The sequence below is a fragment of the Phaethon aethereus genome (genome assembly GCF_964289735.1).
Source record: "Phaethon aethereus genome assembly, chromosome: 19".
Taxonomy (NCBI): Eukaryota; Metazoa; Chordata; class Aves; order Phaethontiformes; family Phaethontidae; genus Phaethon; species Phaethon aethereus.
In genome coordinates this window covers 7293188-7313168 of record NC_138595.1, presented here as the reverse complement: position 1 = coordinate 7313168, position 19981 = coordinate 7293188, and the positions used below count along the sequence as shown (strand labels likewise).

Genomic DNA, 19981 nt, shown 5'->3' with positions numbered 1-19981 from the left:
TCGCTGGGTCCCAGGCGTGCGGAAACCCGCAGGAGCCCTGGGCTCGGTGCCTGCCGCGGATTAACCGTATGGCCCCAACGGCCCCCGTCCCCCCCTCCTGCCTCAGTTTCCCCATTAGCCCATTCGGGAGAGCAGCGCTCACCCGTGTTTCAAACAAAACCGGACGCATCAAACCCTTTGGGGTCCCCGGGAGAAAACGCTTCCCGAAGACGTGTGGCCACAGGGGAGCTGGGGTGAGCGTGGCGTGTCGCGGTGCGCGTGGTTCCCCGCACCGTGCCGCGGGGAGCTGAAACGCCATCCACGCGCTGCCCGGCGGCGGCGCGGGCGGGCGGAGCGAGGTCAAACCGGGCAGCCCTGCTGCCAGCGTCAGCCCCGACTTTTCACGGAAACCAGCCGCCGGCCCCTCAGAAAGGGGCTTTGTTGCTGCGGCTGGGCGAGAGCCAAAAGCCCCTCTCCCTCCCCAGCCCGCGGCCGCTCCCTCCCTCCCCGGGGCTGGGTCAGGCCGCGGCTTGTGAGCTGAAAGGGGCTTTTGTCTGCCCGCTTTGCGGGGACCCGGCGCCGCGGGGACGGCCGGGCGCTCGGGCCCCGGCTGCGGTTCCTGCTGCTGGTCCCGGCCCCGGAGGGTCTGCGTCCGTCTGTCCTGCTCGCGGCGCGGGAACGGGGGGGAGGTTTGCAAGGAAGCAGCGTGGGCTCGCGGACGGCGTGGTGACCTTGCCCTCTCCCTGGCAGTCTCTTTCCCTGCCTTCGAGCCCCTGAGCTACTGTGCCTCGGTTTCCCCCCAGCCCGGTCCGTGGGGCACCCCATGCTGGTTGGGTCACCAGCGGGACGGATGTCGCGGATAGAATGAGAGGAAATGGCCTCAAGCTGCGCCAGGGGAGGTTTAGACTCGATATTAGGAAAATTTCTTTACTGAGAGGGTGGTCAAGCATTGGCACAGGCTGCCCAGGGAGGTGGTGGAGTCACTGTCACTGGAAGTGTCCAAAAACCGTGTGGCACGGTCCTTTTGGGACATGGTTTAGTGGGCATGGGGGTGGTGGGTTGATGGTTGGACTTGATGATCTTAAAGGTCTTTTCCAGCCCTAACGATCTGTGATTCTGTGATGCATGTCTCGGGCCGGAGGGCTGGCCCTCGTGGAGTGGTGGCCGAGTCCTTCCACCTCTCCTGGAGCTGGTCCTGCACCGGACCCTGCCGGGTGGGCTCTGACCCCTCTCCCTGCGCTTCCCAGGTGGCCGGTGCTGGCGCTACACGGGCTCCGCCTTGGAGGCAGGTTTCCCCCAGAAATGCAGCGCCCGCGGCCTCCCGCGGCACCCCGACACCGCGCTCTACTTCCAGCAGCTCCGGCGCCTGGTCCTCTTCAAAGGACCCAAGTACTTCGTGATGAGTGAGGAGACCCTCGGCGTGGAGCCCTACTACCCCCGCAGCCTGCGGGACTGGGAGGGCTTGCCCCCCGGCACGGCGGGCGCCCTCACCCACCGCGACGGCTTCGTCTACTTCTTTCGGGATGACCAGTACTGGCAATTCGACCGGGTGAAGCTGCAAGTGGTGGCCACCGGCAAATGGGCCACCCAGCTGCCCTGGATGGGCTGCTGGGATGCAAATGGTGGGCAAGTCCTCTTCTGAGCAGAGCGTGCCGGACGAAATGGGGAGGGGGCTGAACCCCACCTCACTCGCCACTGCCCAGATCCCTCTTTATTTGACTCTGGAGTCCTGGCCGGGGGTGGTTTGGCAGGGACTGGCCGATCAGGGCTGCCTGCGGATGGCTGGAGCCGTGGCTCGGTGGAGCGATGCCCCAGCGCGGCAGGGACACAGCTGGAACGGGGCAGCCGTCGGCCCGGGCAGGTCTGCCACGGCCAGGTGGGCTGGAAGCTTTGAGAGACAATATTTTTAAAAAAAAAGACCACAAGAAAAGGTATAAAGCCATGGAGACTGCAAACACGCCCCTTTCTGCAAACTGTCGGGATCTTCTTGGACCTTTCTTTCAAACCAGGACTGGGGTTTGTTGCTACTTTAGCTGTCGTTTTCCCACGACCTGGCAGAGAACTGCCTCGCCCATGCTTAGGTTGGGGCTCAAGTGGTTTTAGGATGTTTCCTGGTGAAAACGAAAAGAAAAGAGACATTTAGACAAAAATACGGGTCCGTGTTGAGCTTTGCCCCCACTCCTGCCTCCTCCCCTCCCTTGCCCCAGGGGTGGAGGGTCGGCACCTTGAGGAGGAGCCCATCCCCTGCGGGTGCCTTGCTGGGCTGCGTTCCCATCCCGGCAGAGACGCTGACACCGTGGGATTTTTGGGGAGAAAGCAGAGGGTTTTGGTGTAGGAGCCTCTTTGGGCTGAAGGGAGCGGGGAGGTACGGCTGAGCTGATGCAGCTCGAGGGCAGCAGGAGCATGGCAGCTTGGCTCTCTCATGGGTTTGGGATGGCAAGGTGGGTTCTCCAGTGTCTCATAAGGCTTGTGCTCAGCTGGCAGCCTTCCTTGTGTGCGGAGAAAGTGCCGCCTCTGCTTTGTCTCTGCAAGAGACACGATCAACGTATTTTTGAGTCCCGTGCCCCTCTGCCGTGGTTAGACGAACTGGGTTGAAAAATTACTGGGGAAGGAGGGGAAGAGGAGAGAGTGAGCAGGACAGATGGACGTGTCCGTGCATGCAGGCTCATGAGGACAGCTCGGCTGCATATTCCTCATTCCTTCCCCAAAGCAGGCTCCCCACCTGGAAACGCCGCTGGCTCCTGTGCACCGAGTCACGTCTGCAAAGGGCCGTGGTCTCCCAAAGCCCGTGGGGGAGCGTCAGGTCCCCAGGGCTTGAGTTCAGTGGCAGCAAATGCCACCCGTCGGTGCTGGCAGGACGGGGCTCAACATTCTGATGTGTCCTTTGATTTGGGAGATTTGGGGTTTTTCATCGTGCTGGGGTTGTACGTGTGTGGGCTGCTGCTTTGCTGATGGTTCTCCCAGGGCTCGGGCGCTGGCGCTGGTACCCTGAGTCGGGTCGGTGGCTTTGGCACCAGGCTGCAGCCGGTCCTGCCGTGCCGGGGTGCCGTGCCGGGGTGCCCTCCCGGTGCCGACAGCCTTGAGGACTCTTTTCTATAGCACAGCATCCTCCGCTCGCCCTCGCCCACCCTAGACCTTCCCCACAGAGAAGGCAGGAGCCAGGCTTGCTTCCCGAAGGGTTTTGGTGCTGCCAGATGCCAGCTGAGACACGGATTTGGCAGGACGGGGAGCCACCACAACTGGCTCTGTCGGTTCCCCCATATGTTTGTGAGTGAGCCCTTCCTGCGCAGACACGGACACGGGGACTTCATCTGCTCATGGCTTAAAATCTCAGGGGACCTTCAGTGTTGCCAAAGAGATGGGGCCGTGTCCTTTTTATTTTGAATTCAATGATAATAAGGCAATGTGGCTTGCAGGGAGTCCCAAGGGCTTGGAGACCTCATGGCAAATAAAACAAACCTCTGGGTATGCGGGGTTGGGAATTCTGCTTATTTTCATGCCATGCTTTTGTATTTTTTTTTTAAAGCCTCCTGTTTCCTGAAAGGGTGTGTTTAAGATGCATGTGTATGTTTGAGACTGGAGTGGGCATTGCTGAATTTGGCTGCAGGTTTTGGAACAAAAGGGGGGGAATGGATCCCACTGAAAAATCGCTGTATGAACGCGTGATGCTGACGGTGAAGAAAACATGGAAACTCTCTTCCCTACTTCATCCCAGATTACTGACGATTTCTCCACACCTTGGGATGTGTTAATAGGTTTTTTTTCCCCGTGTGGAGATGAATTCACGCTGATGGGGGCCCTCCAGGTCTCCAGCTTTGCCCCAGCCCATTGCGGCGTGTGACGGCGGGTCCTTGCTCCTGTGGGGCAGGGAGCACCCCAAAACCTTCCCTGCTGCTCCCGTTTGCTTTGCTTCGCGCCGCGACACGCCGGGGCATCCTGCCTGCGCTGCCTGTTGAGCGGGCAGCGTTCTGCCTGCAGGGAGGAGGACCCACGGGCTGGCGCAGGCAGCGTCGCAGTGTTTGCAGAGATGGTCCTGCCTCCGTCCCCGCTCACGTCTCCCGCCTGGAGCCGCGTCTCTTCAGCCCCCGCGGCTGCTGCCGGCCGTGGGAGCTGCAGCGTGATGGGGAGGTTGATGAGGGTGGGGGGATTTGTTGGGGAAGGCTGGCGCCGGATGAGGTCTCGCTGTCAAGATGTCTGCTCCGAGTGCCGAGCCAGGTCAGGAGAGCAGCGTGATTTCTGCTCCACGAACTGCTTTTTGGACCCAGGAGGATTTATGGGCCCGTCTGTACCCCAGGGGTACTCCACACCTGCAGCTCTGCAGAGAAGCAGCAGGTCATCATCCCCTTTCGTGTTGCCTTAGGAAGGCGCTGGGCATCCCTTCTGCCGTGGGACCGGAGGCTGAGGATGGGACAACCGCGCGTCCTCTCCCGATTTTGGGTTTTCCTATTGCTCCCTCGCTTGCCAGGGGCTGTGTGCTGCGGGGATGCGGGACGCCTCGGCCAGGGCTGGGGCTGAGCGCGGCGTTCCGGCAGAGGCGCGGTGACCGCGCCGCATCACCCACACCCCACGAGTGGGGGGGGGCCCGGCGGACCCGCACCCTGAGCTGTGCAGTCATTCCCAACTGGGTGCCCTGGCTGAAAACCCTGTGTCACAAGGGCCCTTTTCTCCTGCTGGGCTCCCTGGAGGGCAGGGCGCAGCTCCTCCGGCCAGCCTGCCGCGCATTCCCCGGCCCGGGGGCATAGCTGGGATTCTTGCATTTCCTCCCCCAAAACGACACCGGCTGCACTGCGATCCGCAGTGAGCAGCAGCGGCTGGCCCCAGCGAGAGAACGGGGTCTCCTGGCGCAGCAGGAAGCCCCCAGGCTCCGAAGAGGCTCCGTTTCAGTCCCAGGGCACGAGCACGTCCCTGCTACATTCGTTGTTTGCGAAGTACCTGGGTGCCGGGGCAGCTCTGCAAGCCCAGGTCAGGGAGGGAGCCGCCGACATTCCCGCAGTGCCCACCCACCCGTGTAGTTATTTTCTTAAAGCCCCAGCTCCTGGAGTCACGCCATCCCTGGAGGAGCTCGGCTTTTGCCGAAGACCTCGCTGTCGTAGGCAGTTCGGGAAGCAGTTTGCAAAGGAGCATAGCGCAAAAAAACCCCTAAGGCGGGCAGGCAAATAAACCCCCCTCACGCTTTTTTTTCTTTTATTTTTTTCCAGAAGGAGGTTTAGGGAAGAGGACTGCTGGATTTGTGTGTGATTTGCAGGTGTTGCTGCTACATTTCCTCGGAGTTTGGGCTGAGCCCTGCACCTTGCACCCTTGCAGGGCTTCCCAGCTCCCACTAACGGGTGGTATGACCCCTCGAGTGAAGGGGTCTCCGGGGGAGCAGGGTCCTTGCGGGGGACCTGCTCTGGCCCCAACCTTTGGAGGTGACAAGACCTGTCTGTTCCCTGTAGCAGGCTCGACGGATGAGCCCGGGTTCAAGTGTAGGGACTTACAGCCAAACATGAGCATCCGCTGGCACTTTTACCAGATGAACTGAAATGAAGTGATGAGAGTGAGAAAGGATGGAATCAGCATGGGGGTGTTTCCTCACCCCCGGGGTTTTGGGTGGGAGGAGCTGGTGGAGGGGGAGCCAGGGGGCAGAGCATGGGGGTCTGGGACTCCTTGGGGCTCCTCGGCTCTCAGACCACCCCTTTGCTCCATGTCTTGGTGGAAAGTGCAGAGCAAGCAGTGGTGTCTCTTGTTGCCACCCTCTACCTCTTACATCTCTTCAGCCTCTTCCTCCTCCTCCTCTGGCGCTCTCAGCTGGGCTGTGTCCAGGTTGCACAGAAACCCCACGGGATGGCTGAGCTGAGGAGTTTGAGAGTCTGACCACCATCAGGACTGCTCCGAGGGCGCTCTGCCCTGATCGGTACGGCTTCGGGAAGCTCTGGCCTCGGGATTTGGCTTTCCAGCTCCCAGTGCCAGCGGGCCCCAGGGTGGGTGTGTGGAGGGCAAGAGGGATGCGGAGGGACCGGTCTGAGCATCACCCTGTGATGTGTTCAGGGTCCTCGCACCGGACCCACACCGAGGTCAGCCTCTCTCCATCCCTCTGGGCAGCCCACCAGGGAGGAGGGAGCCATGTTCAGGGCCACCCATGCTGGAGGTCCCCTGCTCGGGTGGGCTCCTCGCCATGGCATGTTTGGGCTAGCAGCGGCACGTGATGGCATCTCAGCAGAGTGTCTGAGCCTGTAAAATGGGGGCCAAAATGTGGCTGGCTGGCTGGCTATCAGCTCAGTGGTACCAAGCCCCAAAGATGCATTATGTAGGGCCCCCAGGTCACCCCACCTGCGGTGGGTTGTGAGCAACTTGGGATGCTGCAGAGCTGCTCTCTAACTCCCTCCTGCCCCAGAGCTGGGGACCTCGGTGGAAAATCCACCCCCGGGTGGCTGGGGAAGGAGCAGGGCTGCCGGCCGAGGAGCAGGTGCTGAAGGGTTAACGGGGAGTGTTTGCAGCCGGTCCCTTGTCACCAAGGAGAAGGGAACAGCACTTGGAAAGGAAACAAAACACCCACTGCCCAGGAGGGCGGTTTCCTTTCCCCAGGCTGCATTACAGCCCTTGGACCCCGAGAAGGGCTCCCAGCACCGCAAGGACGGCGTCACCCTCCCGGCTGGCGGAGAGCAAGTGGCACCGGGTGAGTGTGGCTGCCGGGGAGGTGGGCTGGGGACACGGCCCAGGGCAGCTCCCCACGTCCCCATCGCCCATGTTCCCACCACCCACGTCCCCATCACCCCTTTCCCTCGGTCTCCTCCCAGTCTTATGGCAAGATGTGGGGGACGCCGGGCGCTGCGGTGCGGAGCATCCGCCCCTACCAGTCCAGCGAGCAGTACCTCTACGCCATGAAGGAGGACTTGGCCGAGTGGCTGAAGGAGCTGTACGACTTAGACATCGAGGTGGGCACCTTCCTGGAGGTGCTGGAGACGGGGGCCGTGCTCTGCTCCCACGCCAACAACATCACCCACGTGGCCGAGGAGTTTGCCCGCGCCTGTCCCGGCGTGGCCCGCCACCTCCGCCTGCCCGCTGCCGGCATCGCCTGCAACCTCGCAGCACAGCCGGGCACCTTCCAGGCCAGGGACAACGTCTCCAACTTCATCCAGTGGTGCAGGAAGGAGATGGATATTAAAGGTAGGCTGCTGGGCTCCAGCCACCCCGTGTCCCAGTCTGCCGTTCCCCTCCAGCTGCTGCTGGCATCACCCCGGGTGCTTTCCCGTGCGTCCCCCAGAGCCGGTGCCACCCTGCCATGAGGCAGCACTGTGAACATAAGAAATTCCTGAGCTGGGATTTCTTGCACAAGCTCCTCCGGGCTCGGCAGCAGCTTTGCAGGGTGCTGGCACGCAGCGGGCGGGCGTGCTTGGGTGCAAATATGCGCTGCGGGGAGGTTTGGAAACGGAAAGGGCGTATGCCGCAGCGTGGCCCCGCCATGCATGGCGTGACCCTGGCCGTAAGGGCATCAGGAGTGGTCCTGGCTCTGAGCAAAGGGTCTGTCACCCTGTCCCCACCACCAGTGGGCAGGGGGTGACATCTGCAGCGCACCCGGCCACGGGGGTTTGTGATTTGGGATGCCATGAAACAGCCGTAGCCCCTTTGCTTGAAGATGCCCAAGGGGAAGGCTCTTCCGCCGTGAGTTTATCCCAACCTTTGTTGGACCCAGCCATATTCCTGGCGGGATGGCTCCAGGGAATAACATCCCCTCGGGCAGATTTTGACTCCGCCTGTGCCCCCCGCCCCCTTCGTGCCTGTCCCCACGTGCCTGCCCTGGCTCAGTCCACCCTTGCCCTGCCCCAGACGTTCTGATGTTCGAGACGGAGGACCTGGTGCTGAGGAAGAACGAGAAGAACTTCGTGCTGTGCCTGCTGGAGCTGGCACGCCGTGCCGCCCGCTTCGGCATGCGCGCCCCGACCCTGGTGCAGATGGAGGAGGAGATCGAGGAGGAGCTCCGACAGGAGCTGGACCTGCCGCCTGCAGGCACTCCCTTGCCCCGGCCCCCCAGGAAACCACGGGACCTCCACAACCTCGACCAGATGGTACGGAGGGGCATGGAGCGGGATGGCGATGGGGATGGGGATGGCCAGCCCAGGACCCTTCCCAGGAGCCCTGGTGAGGACCCATCCCTGCTGCCCGCAGGTCCAGCACCTGGTGAGCCGCTGTACCTGCCCCATCCAATTCCCCATGGTCAAGATATCTGAAGGGAAATACCGCGTGGGCGACTCTGACACCCTCATCTTTGTCCGGGTGAGTCCGCTTCACCCCATGCTTTTGGCGCACAGGCACCAGGAATCCTCTTCTGCTCCCACGAAGCCTCTGCCATATCTACCTCCATCGCCTAAACGAGACCAGTGTGGGGTTTTTGATCATTATGCCCAAAGCAGGGCAGCAGGAAAGCTCAGCCCTGCGGTACGTGTTTGCATGGATGTAACCATCCATGTGTACAGGTCAAAACCTGCCGTCCCACACCAAGCCAGAACCACGTCTTACCCAGCAATGGGAACACTGGGATGCTCTGTCCCTGCCTGGATCCGTCCCTAAGCTTGGCCTTGCCAAGGGGCTCAGCGCATGACGGTGGCGAGGGGTTTCCCAAAAGGCTCCCCACCCTCCTTGGGGAGATGAAACGTGCCAGTTGGGATGGCAGCGGGAGCCGAGACCCTCCCTGCCTTGGTGGCGCTGAGCCAGGGATGAAGCTGTCCTTTGGGAGACCTGGTGGCACTTAAGGCAAGCTCAGGGCTCTCGAAGCCCAGCTGAGCGTGCCACCCCCAGGCTGCTTATAAAGAGGAGGGGGGGTCCCATGGATGCATCGCACACACCTCTCCGGGCCTCACGGCAAAAGCATCCCGTGCAGATCCTGCGGGAGCACGTCATGGTGCGGGTCGGGGGCGGCTGGGACACGCTGGAGCACTACCTGGACAAGCACGACCCATGCCGCTGCACCTCGCTCTGTGAGTCCCCACGTCCCCAAAGCCCGTGCCCCTGCCCCATGGCCGGCGTGGGGGGGGGGGTGTCCGTCGGGGGTCTCGCTGCTTCTGGGGCCGTTTCGCAGGCGCGGGAGGCGGCGTTACCGCGAAGCCTCGTTGCTTGGCTGGGTACTGTCTGGCTTTGGGGACTCTCTTTGGCTTTGGTGGCCACTAGAGGTCACGGCAGACTTCGGGATGGAGCCGGACCCCGAAAGCCCCTTTGCAGGGAGCAGAGGTTTGCACCAGCATCCCCGGGGGGCTGGATGCTGAGTGGCGGCTGGCTGGTCTGCACGCGGGGGTGGGTGCGATGGACAGGGGTGCTGAGCCCCTCCTCCCCCGCCCCGTTTTTCCCCGCAGCTCACAAACAGGCCTGGAAAACCAGGAGCCCCCAGCAGCAAGTGCAGCACGAGATCTGGCTGTGCCCGGCCTCAAAGGCAGTTGCCCGTGGCCAGCCCCAGCCCGCGCTGCTGGTCAGCCGCTCACAGAGCCCCCTGCCCCCCGTCGCCTGGGGGTCCCGTGTCCCCCCCGACCCCCGGCACCCAGCCACCTGCTCGCCGGAGGGCTCAGGTCGCCCGGGGGGTGCCAGCCCTCTCCGGGAGCCCCCGCAGCCTCGAAGGGTCCCTTCGGGCAGGTAAGCGGCGTGGAGCTGATTCGTGCCCCAAATCGCCTGGTTTCAGAGCAGTTTTTCTTACATCCCTGAATTTTCTTTCCCCCCTCCCATCCAGAGGTGCCCAGCGCCAGGCTGGATGGAGGGGGGGACGCAGCAGCTCCCCGGCCCCTCTCCGCTCTCTCTCCTTGCAGGACGCGGGAGCCACCGGCCGCCCCTTCTGGGAGGCAGCCGCCACCATCCCCCTCACCCACTCGACCCAGCTCCCCTGGCCGTGGGGCGACACGCCGGGCACCCACCCCTTCTCAGCTGGCCCCTGGCACGCAGGACAATGTGGGGGTCCCCAAGGCGCCGCGTGGGAGCACCCCGGGGAAAACCCCCACGGCGCCGGCACGGGGCAGGTCCATGGCACCCAGCACCCGGCTGACACCAGCACCTCCAAAAAGCACCCGGCAAGGAGACAAATCATCTGTGGTGGCTGCCAGGCCGCAGAAAGGGGGGGTCCCTGCCACGGCAGCACCCCGTGCCCCCAGCCCTGTCAAGATCTGTACACACCGGGATGCCCGGGGAGACTCACAGAGCCAGAAAAGCCCGCGGGAAGGGTCCCGGGGAGCCCCCAGCCGGGGCCAACCACCCTCGCCCCAAAATTCCTCTGGCCAGCCTCCGAAACAGGATGGGGGTATTAATGCCGCTGTCAGAGCCAGCCCGGCCACCCGCCGGCCCCCCACCCCTCTGGCCCATTTTGCAAACGGGTGTAAGGGCTGTGCTGCTGGGGGGGGTCCCCAGGGCCCCCGGCGGTGCCACCCAAGCCCAAGGGCCGGGGGTGCCGAGGGCCCGGGGGTGCCGGCGGATGAGCCGGGGGGAGGCTGTGGCCGTGGCGGGGGGTGCGAGGGGCCCCAGGGGTGCTGGGGGCACGCACAGCCCCCCGGCTACAGCAAGGTGGTGGAGGAGCTCTGCCGCGGGCGGCAGCCCCTGCGTCCCGTGGGGCTGGGGAGCTGGGTCCCCAAAACACCCCCACAAGCCGCCCCGCAGCCCGCCGCCCTCCCGGATGGTGGGGAGAGGGAGGGGCCGGGAGCGGGGGGCCAGACCCCTCGGGGAGCCAGGCCCAGCAGCGTCCCCAAGCCCCGGCGGTGCCTGAAGAAACCCGAGCGCGTGCCCTCCATCTACAAGCTGAAGCTGCGGCCCAAGGCGCGTCCCCGGCGGGACCACAGGCCGGGCAAGCGCCCCTCGCGCATCCCCACCCCCCTGGGGCAGCGCCCACCCGCCCCCCGGGGCCAGCATCGCCCGCCGGGGCCCCCCCGGCACCCCCAGCCCCGCGGCACGCACCCCGCGGCCAAGCCGTCGCCGGCCGACAGCGGCGCCTGGCTGACCGAGGATGACGAGGAGGCGTGGGTCTGACCCCCCAACCCTGAGTTTCGGTGGGGACGGACCCCTCGCTCGTCCAAAGGTGGGAGTGACACTGAAGCTGGAGCTGCGCTGCCCGCGGGCAGCGCGATGGACTCGCTCCTGGATGACGTGGGGGGTCCCCCCTTGCTCTTCAGGGCTGCACCCCCTCCTTCCCCGTGGGGTTTTCTTTTGGCTGGTAATTCTCCTCCTGAACAGGCGCTTTTGTACTGATTTGGGTGGAAATATCCAGCCCCAAATTGAGAGAATTGGGCACTTTCTGCAGGGAAGAGGGGCGTAGCCGGCCCCTACGGTGTCCCCCTAAAGCGGGGACACCCCACACCTGGCATCCAAGCATGCAAACCATCTCGTACCTCAGTCTTCCCCATCTGTACAATGGGATTAACGATCCTCATGTCTTACAGCACCAAGAGCCTTACTGGGTGTTTGAGTCAGGTCGAGGGGAGTCACAGGAGGTGGCCCTTGCTGAGCCCCACGGGCTTCCTTATGGCGAAGGTGGGAGACCGGGGGGGTCCGGCGGTCACCTTGGCGGTGATGGTCAGGGTGATGGCTGTCACCAAGGCTCGTTGCAGTCACCATCGCCCCCCCCACGGACCCGGCGATGTTGTTTGTGCAATAGAGATACACCAAAGCTCTTCTGTTTCAGCATCTTTTCTGTGTGGGTGGGGGGGGAGGGAGGATAATCCTGAAGGGGTGGTCACAGCTGGCGAAGGGAATTCATGCTGCCGGTCTGCTGCCTGCGTGCACGCAGCAAACGTCCCTCTGAGAGCCCCACGGGGGCCAGAAGAGCCCCATTTTCCAAGAGAGGACGAAGCCAGACCCACACCCCCGCAGAGGAGCGGCAAGGGCGAGCGCCGGCGCCCTGTAGATACAAAACCTGCTTGCAAAAATACTCCTTTTGCCGGGGAGAAACAAAGCCCCCCACCCCAGACAATGGCCTCCCGCGGAAGGGCTGCGAGAGCGGCAGCGCGGCAGCACGGGCAAAGAGCAGCGAGGCGGGTACAGAGCAAGGGGGGACAGACCTGATTTTTAATTCGATTTCAAAGAAGGGGGTGCAGGGCGTCACAGGTGGTGTAGACACCTTAGAAAACTCCAACAAGAAGTCCAGGGGGGAAAGGACAGCCAAGTCCAGGCAACCAGGATGCTCACCGGGGCAGGAGGAGGAGGAGGAGGAGGAGGAGGAGGAGAGGAAGCATCCTCGCCGGGGCTGGACCGAAGGCAGGCATCGCCTCCCGCGGCACCGCAGAAACCCGGCACGGCCCCGGGGACAGCGGCGGGGACGTCCTCAGCCTCTCCCAGGCTCAGGAGCAGGTTGTTTTCAGCGGGACCGGGGTGGCATCGGGCGAGCGGTGACACTTTGTACTAAGGGTGCGAGTCGGGGCAAGGCGCGGGGCGGGCGTAGCTGCTGCCATGCTCCTGGCCGCTCGGGTCCCCGCGAGCCTGGCCCCGCGCCGGACCTCCCTGCCCCATGTCCCTGCCTGTACCTGGCAGGTACCACCACCCGGTTTCCCTGCCTGCACCCGGCGGGTGCCACCACCTACCCCCTCCTGAGCTCTTGGGAATGTAGCTCTGTGTAGCCCTCTTTTTTCTTGGGAGCTGGGAAATGCTGTTGAAGCAGTGAGAGTTATTACTAATATAACTTTCTCTGTCTATAAAGTACAGTAGAATATAACAATTATATTTATAACTTTTTTTTCCCCCCAAAGTACTAAATAGATCCTATAAAAACCTGTAACTAATTGTGCTATAAACTGCAGGCTACAGGGTTATAACAAACGTGTATTGGCTTAGTCTTTGATATGTGTACGTCGGAGCACTTTATAAATGCTTTATTATTAGCATTTATCGAGGAGTTTCCTTCTCAAACAATTTGGAGGGATAAAGCTAGCCGGAGACTGATAACGTGGACTTACACGTGTTAATAAATCCTGACGAGGTGAGGCTGGGGGGCCGATGGCAAAGCCCGGTAGCTTTGCCGTGAAGGCGAGGGATGGAGATGGGTGCCGCTGCCCTTGCCCGGCCGGGGGTCTCACAGCCACCTGAGACGGCCCCGTGTGCCCCCATCACCTTTTCTCTTTTTTCTCTTTTTTTTGGGGGGGGGGGGGGGGGAGCAAGGGGAAGGGGGTTTGGTTCCCAAAGCGGCTGCTGGGGGTGGGAAGGGAGGAGCAGGGTGACCCCCGACCCTGCGGCGTTGGGGCTGCGGGGCAGCCCACGGCCCCTGCGGCGAAACGCACCGTGCCGGAGCTCCGCTGGACCTACTCTTAATAAAAAGCGTTACCGAGAGCACAGCGGTGCCTCGGTCAGAGGGGGACCCGGCCACGGGGAGAGAGATGGGGCTGGCGTCCTTTTGCTGTACCGGGTACCTGCACGCCCTCCTTGTACCAGAAATCACTGAGATGGTTTTGCCGGAGGATGGACCAGGCTCAGATCCTGCCTCGGAGGCGAGGACGGCGCTCCTCCGTTTCCCCCGTGCCTCAGAGGGAGCGGCCGAGACGGAGGAACCACGACCCCCTCGGCCTCTGGCTCGCCCCGCGTCGGCACGCCGCCCCGACACCGTTTGCTAACGCAGGGCAATTATTATTAATTGCCACCCGCTCTGCGGGACAAGACGCAGGTGAGCGGCAAGTCTGGTGTAAAAACAAGCTGCAAGATCAAAAAAGAATTAAGAAAAAAAAAATAAAAAAGGGGGGGCTGACTTTCCTCTTAGGGGTGCGCAGAGAGAAAAAAAGAGGAATGCAACTGGAAATGCAGCTCCAGCTCCCTATTGCTTCGGAGCCTGCCTTCGCACCGCTGCCGTCTCGCGCCGACGGAGGCGAGCGTCGCCGTGGGAAAGCCCGGCGCGGGCGGGACCCGCCTCGCGGCGCGACGGCACGGGGGGAACCGCCTGCCCGCCCGGGGAGCGCCGGGGGCTTGGGTCGGCGTCGTGCAAAGGCAGTCGCCCGCTGAGCCCGGGATGCGAGGTAGCGGAGGGGCGGCCGGCCCGGCAAGGAGCGTTCCCAGATTATTTGGTGTTTGACCGGCTGGTGGGGGAGGAGGAGCCTTCCTTGGCTGAACCGGAGCAGAAGGGGGACTCGACGCCTGGGGAAGCAGCACCCGGCACCCTGGAGGGATGTAAGGGGCAGGATGGGGGCTTTATTTCATTTTTTCTCTCCTCCCCTCTGTTGCTTTCATCCAGAAATTCTGCCTGGAAATCTGACACAACTGAGCCGAAAGAGAGCCCGTGTAACCTGGCTTCTTGCCGGAGGCTGCTCTGCCCTCCGAAGGGAGAAACCCCAGCTCCGCAGGGAGGAAACGGGATTCCCAGCTCTGCCGTGCCCCGGGGACGGAGCCACCTTCCAGGGCAGGCGATGGCCGGCGGCAGCAAGCGTTGTCCCTGGGATGCTGGGGCAGGAGCCGGCACGGACGGCCGACCTCTGGGCACTGCCTGGGGTGTGCCCTCCACCTCCGTGTGCCACGCCGCGTGTCAGGCACGGCGGAGACACGGATGCCCCTGGGACGGCTTTGGCCCCGAGGCTGGAGGCTCAGGGAGGGCTCGGGGGTTTAGCCGAGGTCCTCCCTCACCCCTCGCTGCCTCCAGGCAGCCCGGCCGCAGGCCCACTGCGACCCGCCGGCGGCCACCACATCGCCCTGCCCAGCACCGCCCAAGGTGCACCGTCCCCAAATGTCACCGCAGGGTGCCAGCGCCGGCGGGGAAGCGAACCCCGAGGTGCCTCCGGCACAGCTCCCACAGCGGCATCGCCCCCGCAGAGAGCGCCGACGCCGGGACTCGCCGGGGAGCCGCGGTCCCTGAGGACGGGCGGCCGCGGGGGCACGGCCGGGGGGGTCCGTCGGGGCGGGGGGGGGCTCACATGATGGTGCATCGGTTCCTGCGCAGGGCGCCCTGGAAGCGGATGGTGGTGTGGACGTGCTTGCAGCGGGCGCAGCCCACGCTCTTCAGGAGCTCGCTGAAGAGCAGCAGGATGTGCCAGTTGTACTTGGCCGAGCACTCGATGTAGCCGCACTTCCACGTCTTCTTCACCAGGTTGGAGACGTTCCAGCGCGGGATCACCCGGCCCCGCTGCAGGTCCCGCTTGTTGCCCACGATGATGATGGGCGTCTCTGAAGTGCCGATGACCCTGGGGGGGGGGCGGGCGGTGAGGAAGGGCAGAAGGGGAGGGGGCACAGCGCGATGATGGACCGGCCTGCGGACCCCAACCCATCCCAAACCGGCACTTGGCTTTGGCTCGCCAAGAGGGACGTGCCTCCTCTTGGCCTGTCCCTCGTCCCTCTTTGTGGCCACTCACCCGGCGTGCCAGCCCCCGTTGCTGTCCCGGGATGGCTGCCCTCGCCCGCAGGGGATACCTGCCCGGGGCCCCGCTCCTGCCCTCAGGTCCCGTTTCGCCTTTGCTTTCGGGCTCCCAGCCCTGCAAAGGGGCTTTGCCCCGGTCTCTAACACCTCATCCCTGATGCCGGGAGCAGGGGAGCGCTGGGGCGAGCCGTGCCGCCCCGCCGGCAGCTGCGGGGGGACGCACCCACCGGCGACGTGGTCCCTACCTCGTTTCCAGGATCTGCTGGCGGATGGTTTTGATGTACTCGAAGCTGTCAAAGCAACAGATGTCATAGACCAGGATGTAGGCATGGACGCTCCGGAGGCCCCTGCAACACACGTCCGCCCACTCCTGCAAGGTGCAGAGAGGGATCAATCCTGGCTCAGCCCCGCCGCTGTGCCCAGGGCTGCCCCGCGCTGCGCCGGGGCTGGGCACGTCAGGGAGGCTGCTGACGCCGGCGGGTTTGCAGGGGAAACCTCTCTGCGGGCTCCGTCGCCCGGGGATTTTGCAGGCACCCGGGGCTCCTGGCCGGAAGCGCTCCCCCAGCCCCCCGGGGGCTGCACGCCCTCCGGCCCCGACACCCAGCGCCCAGCTCACCTCTGCTTGCCCCGACCCGTCCCTGCGACAGCTGCGCCTGTCCCCATCTCCAGAGATCCCTTATCCCCCCGGCTAACCCAGAGGAGAGAGAACGGGATCTGTCCGTCCCAGTTCCTCTAATCTGTCCTCCCAATTCCGGCTAACGCGCGGCGGTCCGCAGGTTGAGTGCAGCCCTTTGCCCTGGATGTAAAAGCTTCACCCTCCAGAGCTGCTAATTAGGCGTGTTAATCGGGGATGCATGCTGGTTTTCGAGCAGGGCGGGTGAGGAGGATGCTGAGGGCTGAGCGGGGCTCAGCCCGGCCCCGGCAGCTCCATGGGTCACGGGGGGAAGGTGACGGCAGGGGTCTCTGGGGGGACGTGGGGACAGGAGAGGAGCAGCGGCTGCTCGGGAGGGAGGTCTGCGAGAGTGAGATCGGGGCTGAGGCAGTCTTTGGTGGCCTCTCCACAGCCGAAAGCTGTAAGAAATACATGTTTTTAGGAAAGCTTTCAGTTTCCAGGAATAACAGGGGTTTTTTTTCCACGCTATAGGAGTGAAAATCCGCCCCACTTCCAGCCCCTTTGCCAGCCCAGCAGCGGTACCGGGGAATGGCAGCCCAGGCAGGCAGCACCGCAAACCCTCCTGAGTGCGACCGGAGAGGAGAAAGATGCACCAAGGAGGAAAAGCGTCACTTCTCCCCGAGAAAACCCCTTTAGCACCGTGAATCACTCCTTTTTGAATTTATCAGTGGGATGGGGGAAAACGAGAAGACCTAGGACCGAACAAAACTGAGGGATGGAAAGTTTCGGGGTGCGGGCTGGTCTCCGTCGCAGACGGCAGCGCGGGAAGGAGGTGACGTGTAGCTCCGCGGTAGCGGAGAGCTGCAGGCGGACGAAGCGGCAGTGTCTCAGGTTACTCTGAGTCCTGATACACCTGGGAGATTAGGGAATTGCAGCTATTTCACCACGCTGGGGTGCAGCTTGCTCCAGCGCCGTGACGTCGGGATGGTTTTCCCGGCACGCGGCAGGTTTCCTGGGATGCTCAGGGCTGGAGGAGGGTCGCGCTGCGCATCCTGCCCGGCCCCGTGCGGGAGCAGGATGTTGGGGAGCCACCGTCTCCCGCTCCTCTCCTAGGACGTTGCCGCAGGGACGCTGCTCCGGGGCCACGGAGCAGAGCCCAGCGCTGCTCCCCAGCAGACAGAGCCGTGTCCCCCACCGCGGTCCTCTCCTCTCCCCTTGGAGCCGTCCCTCTGACCACCCTCTCTTCCCTGGAAACCTCCATCTGTTCCCACCAGCCGCCTCCTCCTGAGCGCAGCGAGGCAGGGAGTTAATCGAGTATGTTAGCGGCGGCTGCCGTGTCAATAAATCACCCTTTGCTATTTCGGGCCGTCTCTCGCACTGACCTTTCGTTCCCTGCACACGACGATTAATTTTTAAACCTCCTCCTCGGCCCCGGAGCGCTCACTTCGCCTCCTGCCCGACGGCGCAGGGGACACTTGGAGCACTACAAGGCCCCTATAACCCCGTCCCCGTCGCACACGGGTGCAACGTAATTATGTTGATTAAAAATACCAGAGCGCCCAGCTCCCACGGGGGTGCCCCCGCCGGCGGCATTGCTCTCCGGCGCGGCTGCGGCCGCGGCTGGGCACCTCCGGCTCCCTTCCCTGCAGCTGGACGGGGCCGTGGGCATCGCCAGAGCCACAGTCCTCGGGGGGGGACGCCGTCCCTCCCACGTTTGCCATCATTTTAGGTGAAAAAGCTTTAAAAGACACTTTATCCTGGGCCTGCTCAGCCAGTAGCCATGAGGACGCGATCCCTCGCACTGGCTTTCGGCAAGCAGACCCCGACGTGGAGGGAAAAGCATCCTCTGAAGAGGAGGAACCGGGACCCCACAGGCTTATACAGCAGCGAAACCCCACTGAGGTGACCGGAGACCCCCCAGCGTGGAGGTCCCATCGCACCCTACCTGCAGGGTGTTGACGGGGAAGGCGGTGATGGGGGGGAAGTCCATGATCTGCAGGTCGTGGACGTGGCCGTTCATGACGACGGCGGGCAGGTAGACGCGACGGGCCGTGGTGGGCACGCAGACCTCGCTGAACTCGTTGTAGAGGAACTGCCGGACTATGGCGCTCTTGCCCACGCCCTGGGCTCCCAGCACGGCGATCTTGAACGTTGCCACCATGCCGTCGCGCGCCGGCCGCTGCCCCGGTGCTGCCCCTGCGGTGCCGAGGCTGCATATTCCCACGCAGGGGGTCTCAGCCCCATTCAGGATGCATTTCCCCTCCGGGACAGCCCGTCACTGCAAGGCCAAGGAGAAGCTGATCAGGTCCTAGAGACATCCTGGCAGATCCCACTATTGCTTCAGGTGATATTTTTCCAAGGAGGACCCGTGGAAAAGGGTTATGTCTGTCCTCAGGGAGCAGGAGCATCCCCCAGGGCTGGGCAATGTCCCAGCGGGGGCTTCGGCACTGTGAGACCTCAGGATTCCCCTCGGAGGGTCCCACCCTGCAGAGCCAAGGAAAGCCAGGACTTGAGAACCTTCCCAGGAAGGTTCTCACAGGCACATTCAGCCCTTTCGGTACCGGAGCAAGGAAACCTCGGGGAAAGGGGCTGTCTGCAGCTCAGGGTTTGCCCAGCCCTGGCAGCAGCGGGGTCCCGGGCTGCGCTGGGGACTTGTCCCATAGCACCCATGGGGACCGTTGCCGGCTGCTCCATCCCAGCGCTGCCCCAAGCCGGGAAATCCATCTTCCCTCTGCTTGGACAGCCAGAATTGCCTTTTGCTGGGGCGGGGGGGGAGATTGCTCTGCTCCTGCGAGTGACAGCTTTAATGTTTAATTTCAGGCTCTGAGCGGTTTGGCAATTAACTTGATGGAGGCTAATTTCCGAGGCAGCTGACAGGGTGAGCCCACAAGCCGCTGGCACACATGCTGAGGGGCAGGGCCATGCGTGTGGGGGGACACGGGGCGATAACCCACACACCAGGATGCGGGAGCTGAGTCCGAGGAGCCCAAAGGCACGCTGGCACCGGGTTCCCAACCAGGAGCTGCGATGGAAACAGCAAGGGTGAGGGGCTGGGTCCCACTTTTGCTCGCTGCCATCACTAGGAAGCAGCTTGTGCTTTGTCCCAAACTGTTTTGTGATGCTCTGGTGTTTTCCCTGAAAACCATCCCCAAAGCACAGGGCAGCGGGCCCTGATCTGGCAGAAAGCAGCAGGTTCCAACCACCCCATCCTGCCTGTTTGATAGGGGTTATCTGCCCCAGGGAGAGCCCGGCCGTGGAGGTTCCCGCTGCTGGGTGCTGGGGACGCCGGGCTTCCCGCGGTGCCCAAGCTGGGCCACGGCTCACACCATCGTCGCCCTCCTCGCACCGGGGCTGGGGGTTGGTAGGGCCTGATCCAGGTGGTTTTGCGCCCAGGGCTGGGGACCGTGGCACGCTGTGCTGCCAGGACGGTGCCCTGGGGTGCTGACTGCCCTCGGGGACCCGCTCGCCCCAGCTCGGGCAGCGGGAATGTTTCCATGCCGCATGCAGGGAAACGAGGGGTGCAGCAGCCCCCAGGCCCGGCCCTGCCGAGGCCTTTTTCCACCAGCGGAAAGCACTGTCATTGCAGGTCCGGGTGGTCACTCTGCTGCGGGGGCAACCCCGTCCCCACAAACCCTTCCTCCTCGCAGAACCAACCCCAGCTCCTCTGTGGGGCCAGAGGGTGACGGAGCGACATGGCCAGAGACCCAGCACCCGTGGGGCTGCCCTGAGCTATGGAGTGCACCGAGCCCTGCCGTGCCACCCCAAAATCTCCGTCAGTCTCTGGGCTGGCACACGGGGGTCATGCATGGGGAAAGCTGGATCATGGGCCCCAGAAAGTGGCCTTGCACCCCAAAGCATCGGAGGCTGACCCGACGGTCCCCGGCCCCGCGAGCAGCTCACGCTGGCGTGCCACCGTGGGAAACTGAGGCGCAGAGTGAGGATGCAGCCGGGGCAGCCCCACGGCGGGGGAGCAGAGTGGGGGGCAGCCGGGGGGGCCCCAGGCGTTGGGTGCAAGGCTGGGCTCAGTGCGTTGCAGGGCCGGGCGGAGGGTCGCAGGGTGCTACCGGGAAAGGTGTCCCGGGCCCCGGCGTGACCGTGGGCACCCGCCACCCCACGACGCC

General features: G+C 63.7%; 3 protein-coding genes across 3 annotated transcripts in view; 2 read left to right on the top strand and 1 right to left on the bottom strand.

The window, feature by feature from the left end:
• MMP28 (matrix metallopeptidase 28) overlaps positions 1-1656 on the top strand; it is a gene marked incomplete at its 5' end in the record, with an annotated part of 3218 nt that extends 1562 nt beyond the window's left edge. The window contains one exon of the mRNA XM_082008750.1: positions 1227-1656. Within this exon, the coding sequence (XP_081864876.1) occupies positions 1227-1621 (395 nt within the window). The 3' untranslated portion in view covers positions 1622-1656. The remainder of the gene's footprint in view (positions 1-1226) is intronic.
• A 3951-nt stretch (positions 1657-5607) lies between these two features.
• Positions 5608-10953, top strand: LOC309411970 (GAS2-like protein 2A; the record flags this gene model as incomplete). The annotated part of the gene is made up of 7 exons (XM_082008749.1): positions 5608-5781; positions 6756-7125; positions 7786-8024; positions 8125-8232; positions 8837-8933; positions 9306-9579; positions 10491-10953. 7 exons carry the CDS (start codon positions 5608-5610, stop codon positions 10951-10953), a joined length of 1725 nt encoding a protein of 574 aa, XP_081864875.1.
• A 3702-nt stretch (positions 10954-14655) lies between these two features.
• RASL10B (RAS like family 10 member B) lies at positions 14656-18021 on the bottom strand (the record flags this gene model as incomplete). Its single annotated transcript, XM_082008692.1, has 3 exons — positions 14656-15074; positions 15493-15617; positions 17806-18021. The coding sequence occupies 3 exons, from the start codon at positions 18019-18021 to the stop codon at positions 14804-14806; spliced, it is 612 nt and encodes a 203-aa protein (XP_081864818.1). The 3' UTR covers positions 14656-14803.
• Positions 18022-19981: the final 1960 nt, after the last annotated feature.